Source organism: Bidens hawaiensis, unplaced genomic scaffold, assembly GCF_021521415.1.
Source record: "Bidens hawaiensis isolate Kalapana, Puna unplaced genomic scaffold, B.hawaiensis_p1.1 tig00012230_1, whole genome shotgun sequence".
In the NCBI taxonomy this organism is placed as follows: Eukaryota; Viridiplantae; Streptophyta; class Magnoliopsida; order Asterales; family Asteraceae; genus Bidens; species Bidens hawaiensis.
Window position 1 is genome coordinate 636406 of NW_027491989.1, and position 9365 is coordinate 645770.

Consider the following 9365-nt stretch of genomic DNA (forward strand, 5'->3'; position numbering starts at 1 on the left):
TTGTGTATTATGGACATAAATATCATACATGGCTTTGGACATGGAAGCCAGTTATATTGTATGGTCCCAGACTCCCACAGCAAGTCTAATGTTGCTTTACAAAATGATTTGATTTCATTTGACTTATGGATTAATAAGTTAGATTAAATATAACATGTACAGTTGCATTCCAAGTTGAAATATGAGTCATCTTACACCAATCTACACCTATAAGGCTATAAATATAACCGATAATTTGCCAATTAATGTCATCCAACCTGCACGATTTGAGCATCTCTCTCAATATCTTCTTCTAGACATGGGCATTGGGGGTGATAGTTTCTTGGTGAATGTGATTGAGAATGAAGTGGTGCATGCAAAAGAACCATGGGTTGACCACTGGTTACCCTTCACAAACTTTGATTTGCTTGTGCCACCTTTTGATATTGGCTCAATCTTTTTCTACAAGAAACCCTCCCATGAAAATTTTCCCACCATTGTAAACACCCTAAAAGCTTCACTATCTCGAGCTCTCGCTCTCTACCCTCCCCTTGCGGGTGAGACAGCATGGAATGAAGCTGCCGGAGAGAATCAAATTCACTGCAACAACCGAGGCATTTACTTCATTGAAGCTGTCGCCGACGTGGTGCTCAAGGAACTGGATTTTTACAAACCAGATGAGTGCATAGAGGGTAAACTAATGCCCAAGAAACTACGACATGGTGTTCTTGGTATTCAGGTAGTAACTAGTTCTAACCTATTACAACCTAGGCCATGCGTACGTAATGAGGTATTATAGGGGTAGATAAAGCCTCTACACCACTACTTGTAGCAGTATAGGGGCGTGACGAACTAATGATGTAGGAAGAAAAATGTTTATTGGTCCATTCACATCGAATCAATATTAAAGAGAATAAATGAAAATTTCTTAAAATAAACCTATGGATATATATCCCTACTATATAACTTATTACTCCATTTATCCATTTTTGTACAAAACACAAAAAAAAAACTATAGATTGTCACACACATAATGTGCCTACGTGGATGCATATATCTTCGCACAAAAGTCAACTTGTGGATTTTGTTTTCGAATCAATCAGACAAATTCATTTTGTAAAATTAAAAAGTGAAGTTTATTTTGAAAAGTTGACCATTCTTATTATATATATTACTTTGGGAATTTTTATCAAATCATGAATTGCCTTCTACCAGTTTACTATTATTATGAATGAACATATTGCAATAGAATATTAATCCTTAATTAAAATGCAGGTTACGAAATTAAAATGTGACGGAATAGTGATAGGGGTTATGGTTGATCATCGAGTAGTAGACGGCTACTCAGCTAACATGTTTATTTCAACATGGGCAGACATGACTAGATCGAAAACCCCTTCTATGATCCCCTCCTTTGGGAGGACACACCTAAAACCGAGGTCCCCGACATTTTATTCACCATTAATAGACAATGTATTTGCTCCATTTCTACCGCCACCATCCCAACCCGACGATGATACAGGCATAGACTATGACAATTACCGACTTGTTAATCGTGTATACTACATTGAGGGTGAGCAACTTAACAAGTTACAACTATTGGCAAACGAAAATGGATGTAGGAGGTCTAAGTTGGTGGCATTCACCTCTTTCTTGTGGAAATTAGTAGCATTGAGCATGGAAAACTCAGGAAAACAAAATCAATCATGTAATGTGATTATCGCCGTAGACGGAAGAAGACGGTTGAGTGAGAAAGAAGAAAAGGAGAAACAAAAACTTATGGCATCACACTTTGGAAATGTTTTATCAATGCCATATGGGTCTAAAACACCACAGGTAATTAACTTTCTTTGGGATAGTTATAAGCTTTGATAACTATTACAAAATTGTCAATCAATCAATCATATCCAGTGAAGTCCCATCAACAATAAAACTATAAGTAGGGTCTGGGGATGGTGGGATGTGTGAACATCGTACCTCTATCCATAAAGATAAAGAAGTGGCTTCCAGAGAGACCCTCAGCTCTAAAGTACATATGTATGAAGCTATACAAAGGAAATCAAAGTTCAACCGCAAATATAGAAATAATAATAATAATATATAAAGAAAATACTATAACGGTGTGTGACCAAAATAAAGTAAATAAAAGCCCTAAGGTATTTCAAAAACTTTTGTTTGTTTTCAAAATTGACTAACAACAAATCAAAACCTTTTGTTTGTTTTCTTTAAAACGTAAATCTTAAGAACTAATTATACCCTATAAAATGATAAAACAATGATTGTGAATCTAATTAAACAACTATTTTGACTAATTAATTAGGAGTTAAACGAGATGTCACTATGCAATGTCGCCACGGAGGTACAAGAGTTCTTGAAGCCTGCGACTACGAAAGAACATTTCTTGGACATAATAGATTGGGTGGAAGAACATAAGCGACAACCACTCATATCAAAGGCTTTGGTCGGTGAAGAGATCACGTCTTTCACAGTTTCAGCAGGACAAAGATTTGAGACCATGGATGAGATAGATTTTGGGTGGGGCAAGGTGACATTCGGATCATGTCATGTCCCGTCGTCAAGGAAGGATTGTTTTGTGATGACGATGGGTAGTCCAAAAAACAATGAGGATTGGATTGTTTACATGCATATGCCATTAAAACACACGAGTTTCATCGAGGAACATGCCAGTCATGTGTTCAAGCCCTTTGATACTGACTACATCCAGATTTAATGTTTGGTGCCTTATTCTCTGGATCTACATAAATTTGATCAATTGTTTTTCACTGGTTCTTTTGTTACAAAGAACATTGTTGTTTACTGTGTGTTATGTATTAAGTATTAAGTGATATTCCATAGTGTTTGTATGATCTGTGAAGTTTATTGTATCATGTTTGAATTGTCATGATCATTTAATATCTAGTTTTTCATAGTAAATGTATAAATATATGCTTGTTAATCCACTTGTGTGATGTTACTAAACACAAAGGATTACAACTTACGACAAGAGCCTTATTTGTGTCCAAGTCAAGAGTTACGTAGACATGTTGTCATGAATACAAGTCTTTAGGTTGAAGTAAAAAGTTTTTCATTCTATCCCTAACCACCCCTAAACCCTTTTAGGGTATGTTTGGTTAAGAGCTATTAGAATCTTTTAGGAACTTTTAGACTCAAGCTTTTAAATAAAAGCTCATACTTAATTAAAAGTCTTATTTGATTCAAGTAGCTTGAAGCTTTTAGGTTAGGAGAAAAGACTTAAAGTTTGAAGCTCCTACTAGTAGCGTTTAATTAAATAACATTCAAAAATAAATATATTTACTATATTTTTTTAGTTATGCACATTTTGGTCATTTTATTAAAAGCTCCAACTACCTTGCCAAACATATAAATATATCTAAAAAGCTATAGCTACCAGCTTCAAGCCATCAGCTTTCAACTACAGTTACCGACTAATTTTGCAGAACATACCCTAAATGATCATCTGTCACCCCGATATTTTTTTAATTTTGTTATATAACTACAGTTACTAACTTACTTTTTAATAGAAATAACATAACAGTAAATAAAAAAACATTCAATTAGTTAAAAACGTACAAATTAAAAATATAATGGAACATAAAATTAAAAATAAAAACTAACTGGAACATAAAAAATTAAAAAAAATTTATTAAACTCATCAAGCCTCGGTAAGTCGGTATACCGCATATGCTCGATAAGATTAAATCACAAAATCAAATGTGTTTCTTAGTTATGCAACACACTAAAGAAATTTCTATCCACCACATGGTTGTTTGGAGGATCGAGTATGTATTCTAGCTATATCGCCTTACGTACCCTCATCATTTATGATCATGTTGAATAAAATGACGCAAACGTACATGATCTTTATTTTTTTTCTAAGATGCATTGGCCGTGTCGGTAGTCGATTTTTCCCTCATTTTGCTTTCAAAGCACCAAAAGACCTCATCATACATTACGTACACGAGCCTATCAACTGTCGATTACAGTCAAATTTTAAAAAATATGCGGTGGCAAGTTTGTAAAATAACCTAAATCTAATTCAATGGCGCGGCCAAATTTTTGTTGCGTGTAGGTCCCCAGAATGGATCTAATAACGTATTCTTGGATCAATATCCTTGTAAGCTAGCGGAAATCACTTATAAGATAACCGAGATATTGGATCTTGTTTGGGTTCGGTTTATTACCAAAGTGGAAAGAAAGAGAGAGAGTTGGTGAGATATGGATAAGATTATTTGCAAAAGGTTATGTTATGCATGGAGGCTTGCACCATTTATAGTACGTGCAAGCTCCATGCACCATGCTGTATTAATTACGGCTAATGGGCTCAACATACATGGCCTCGGGCCCAAACATAGAATAAAAGAAACCGATAAGCTAACAAGATACATCGTAAATTTAATAAACAAATACAAAAGACTATTGAATAAAACGAGGCCCTACAATCTCTCTTTAGTCTTTAGTATTTGTTCTGGTAGCTTCCATCTTCAATCGATCTCATATTTGATGGGTGAATCATAATTGAATAGTTGATTGTCAACAAGATAATGAATAAAGTTGTTGAACTTCTCAACTATCTTATTGGTGTTGTGACTTCGAACATCCTCAACAGTGCCCAGTGGGGAGTTGTACAGCTTCAAGAGATCTTCTTTGCTGAGTGCGGCCAACTCGTGCTCATCAACTAAACGAAAGAAGTGCATGTCTTTGCAGTGAATTATTGCTTCCCCCGTGCTGTTATCAAACTCCCAATGAATGAAATCATGGGAACAAGTTGGGCAAGAACGGTTCACCTTGATAGATAGTTCACCCGTCCTTGTGTGTCTTGTATATCCACATTTTCTTTTTCTTCCCGGTGGTAGGAACAACTTCCGTTGGATGCCAATATGATTTACCCTTGTTGAGTTTAAAGTTAGGGTAGTTGTTCTTTCATTCCTTGTTCAGAAACCGGTTAACCATCCTTTTAATTCCTTCTTTGTTGTGTAATGACCCATAATTCTTCTGAAGTAGTTCATGTCAAGCTCAAACAGATTATGCATGTCAGTGATATGCATAGAGGTTATATCTCCATTGGCACATCTGATAGCCCAGGTCCGGCTACTGGCGTGCCATTTGTAGTAAATGATTGGAGAGTCATCAAGGTATGGATAAAGTCGGTCTTGAATGTTTCCGCAATTGCTGATGTAGTATTTTTTTTCTTTCTTCCTCTAAGGGCTTGAGACGATTCAACAGCAGCATTTGCGGGAAGAGCCACCACGGTCACTAGCACCTGAACCGCTTCTTTATCAGCACGAACGGGAGTGCCCGGGTTCAACAAGTAATTTATTCCTTCGTCTTTTTCCATGGTTTCTTGAACTGGAAACGGGTACCTGCAAGTTTATCAACATTAAAAATTGAGGAAATTTCTTCTACCAATGTAGCATCAGTGTCTCTTATTTCTGTGCAGGATCAGCAGCTGGAAGATTATCTTGTGGTGTGTCATACTAAGTAGTGAACCCGATACCACTTCCACTTGCACCCATCCAGACAACTCTTGCAACAACTGTAAATCCTTCTCCATATGTAACAACAATTCTAGCACCGATAATACTAGAACTTGCAACCGCAACAAGATTAGACAAGGCAATACCTTTTGCTTTCTCTGTTCAATTTTTTCATTGTCAGAGTCAAACCAAATTTTGTAGACCACCTTCAATATGTTCTTTAGGTCTTCCACATCTTGGTCAGTCATTCTCAAGACCTCAGTGGCTACGAGGTAACGATTAACCAGACCTTCATTGGTTGTGACTTGAGAATCATTGAGACGACTATGTTCTTCAATTCTTGCATGCAGTCTTTCGATCTCTGCCCTTTATTCAATATTTTCTAGGGTTGTTAGTGATTTTGGGTTGTCAGAACTGGTGTTTCTATCTAATCGCATCTGATTATTTCTTGAGTTAGACACCAGCCCAGTTGGCTAGTGCATGTGAGGTTAAAACATGTTGAACGGCTGGGGGCGCGGGTTCAAGTCCTCCAGTTCGTTTTTTTTTGGCGGGGGGGTTGTTATTTTAGTATTTTTTTTTCAAGTTTAATCTATAAAAAAAATTAATTAATGTGAAACATAATAATTAATCAATATTTTTACGAAACCATCATATTAACTTGTCACGTTTTCGAGTATTGGTTAAAACCATTTATATGTAAATATGTTAATTATTAAAAGTTGTCAAAGGTTTCAAAGGGTTTTAATTTAAAATATATATCTATATATATATATATAATTTATCACGTTATTTAACATATTAAAATATAATATATAAATTCAAGTATTGTATAAAAGATTGCAGTTTAATTCAAATATTATTATTTATCATACTTATTTAAAAGCTATCTTTATTAATAATAAGAATATATATAAAAATTAAATGTATTTTTAGTTTAAAATAATTCTTTAAAACAAATCTCTTTATATAAGTTATCCAAAGTCTTATAAATATTTACTTAAGTATTTTTATGTAAATTTGTATACTTAAAGTAATATTATTTATGATAAACTGTTGTTAAATAAAAGCAATAAAATTGATAATAAGTCTAAGTCATATTTAACTTTCGCAAGAACGCACCCAATCATCAAATCCCGAACCTCCATCTAGTTTTAGCTTTGTTATATAATGCATATTTATTTCCTTAATTATTGTAATTAGGATTCTCGTCAGTAAATCTCGAAGAGCTTGACTTACCGTTTTCTTACCTATTCATTATCTTTTGATTAATCGCTAAGGTGAGTAATCACTCACCTTTTTACTTATATTAAATCCTTTCGGGACATATGCGTATTTACAGTATTTAACTATTATTTAGTATTCAAAACCGCAACTGTTAGTCTTGTGTGTTTGCCAGTTTATACCTAACGTGTTTTATGCTTATATGTTTTACTTGAATACTTGTCGGAGAGGTCCAACATATTCTCATCTAGTATGATCATACATCCGTCGTGTTAGCCATCGTTCAGTTTCATATGACATCGAGCTTACCGACAACAATAGTTACTTGCTTATTGGTTAATTTTCTTATCTCACTTGACACAGTTTGCATCTTTCTTTAATTATATATTATAACTGTTGTGCCTTAAACTGATGTTTTACTCACTCAACATGTGTTGTTGACAAACTTTTCTATTTTATACGTATGTGCAGGTTTTTGTTTGAACTAGTTGCAATATTTAGTGAAGAATTTAAGTTAGAAAACTTTTAATCAAGATCATTTTTGATATAAATTGTATTGTTGTATGATTATGGATTTTGTACTTTATACTTGAATTATTTGAATCATTTAATCGAATTATATTGCCACTTTTAAATATTGCATGATAGTACCTTGAGAGTCGTGAGCAATCAGCTCACGCCCCGGCATTTCCTCCTTAGGTTGGGGTGTGACAATGTCATGCTCTAATAAAAAACAAGTGTTTATAAGACTTCAATACATATAACTAGTACGAGTAAGTAACGTCGTCTCCACGAGGAATCATTGGAAAGTGCTACTAATATGAATTGTTTACTAACTAATTATACTAAGTGGATAAACGATGTCAAGCAATTTAAAGACTTGGTTGTAACAATTTGAGAAAGTAGTGACAACACTTCAGGTTCAAGTAATGCAATGAACTGACTAGCCAGACTTATACCAATTAGGCAGTCACAAAGACGTACTTTGTCAGTTTAAACTAAAAATAATTACTAGACACATTAGTTTGGTTATGATGATTCACAGAGCCTAATCCGACGAAATGACACAACTGAACGCAGTCTACTTAATTTTTAGTTTGTTAATATAAAACCTAGCATCTATAAATGATTAACTGTAAACGGTTCAATGACGATAAGAACTTAATCCTATATGTTGAAGAACATAAACCAAATAACTGATGATAAACATAAACCCCGGAAAAACAACTGTTTAACCAATTCAAACAAACATATAAATTCAATAACCTAACGATTAATCAAAACTAAATCCCAATATTGGTAACAATCATAAAATAATCAATTAATATGCAAACCTTATACCTCAAGTGTTCACGAGTGGTTTAGTCTTCAATTGTAGTTGGAATCTGAATTCCATGGAAGAATTGATGATCGGGAAGTGTTTAGATGGTGGAGAATGGCTCCCAAATACTCCAAAATGGCTAGGAGGAGATCCTTTTTCGTAACCCTAGAGTTATATTTATATTTAGTCAAAAACCCAATTTCCGCGTCTTTTTACCAACAAGGCCTCAAGTTGTGATCATGGGATCGCAAGTTGCAGCCCCCACCAGAAAATTGCCTAATCTGCGTGCCTGCTTGCAACCCCTTTTATCATACATGACCACAAATTGCGGTCCTGGCGATGCAACTTGCGTCGTGTATGGTCTTCTTCATTTTTCTTCCAGATCTTGACTACCGGACTCATTCATCTTCGCATTAGCTCTCGCATATCATCCCAATAGCTTCCATTAAGCTCCGTTTAGCTCCATTAAGCACTAACACACCTGCAACCAGCGTCATCAACGCCATTGCAAACTCCACTACTAGTTAAATTGAAAAATTGAAAATTGATTTAAATGATGGTCGATTATTTTTTTTAATTACGAGATTATATCAAGTTCAATTTCATGTTACATAAAGTTTAATTTCTATCTGAGCTTGTGAACGTTTAAAAGTTTTTTTATTTAAGTGTACAAAGTTTTTGTTATGAATATTTAAAGTTTGGTTCTAAGTGTCTTAGATTTTCGTTCTGAATGTTTAAAAAGTGTAATTCATTTTGGTCAGAAATTTGTTGATTTGTTCTGACTTCTGAGTGACTTAGTTTTATCCTGAACGTTTAAAGTGTGTTCGTTTAGGTCAGAAATTTATATTGAGTGTGTCATAGAATTTTGTTCTGAATGTTTAAACTGTGTAATTACTTTGTTCAAAAATTTGTTCTGAATGCCCTAGATTTTGTTCTGAGCGTTTAAAGTTTTGTTCGGAGTGTTTAAATATGCATTGTGTATTTTGTTATGAGTGTCTAAATGTTTGTGTGTATTCCGTTTGTGTTCAGAATGTTTAAGGGGTTGTTTGTTTATTCTCAAAAACTCTTTCTGACCTCTTTGGTATACGTCGTGCAAACGTTGTGGTCTGCAGTATGTCTATTTTTCGGAAGTCATTTTATTAAAAAAAGGTATACGCATCCTTTTTTCCTAGAAGTCATGGACAAAGTCTCTCATCCTCTTCTATTCTTCTTTTTTTTTTCATCAGACATAACATAAACCTCCAATCCTAGTTTCTCCTTCACCCTCCAACCATCGACCTCCATAACCTCTAAGGCACCTCCCAAACCACCGTCGCCACGTCGGTCACGCCGCCACTGCCACCTCAATC

General features: G+C 34.6%; 1 protein-coding gene across 1 annotated transcript; it reads left to right on the forward strand.

The window, feature by feature from the left end:
- The first annotated feature begins 260 nt into the window (after positions 1 to 260).
- Positions 261 to 2755, forward strand: LOC143540423 (coniferyl alcohol acyltransferase-like). Its single transcript, XM_077033490.1, has 3 exons — positions 261 to 718; positions 1255 to 1815; positions 2300 to 2755. The coding sequence occupies exons 1-3, from the start codon at positions 299 to 301 to the stop codon at positions 2708 to 2710; spliced, it is 1392 nt and encodes a 463-aa protein (XP_076889605.1). The 5' UTR covers positions 261 to 298; the 3' UTR covers positions 2711 to 2755.
- Positions 2756 to 9365: the final 6610 nt, after the last annotated feature.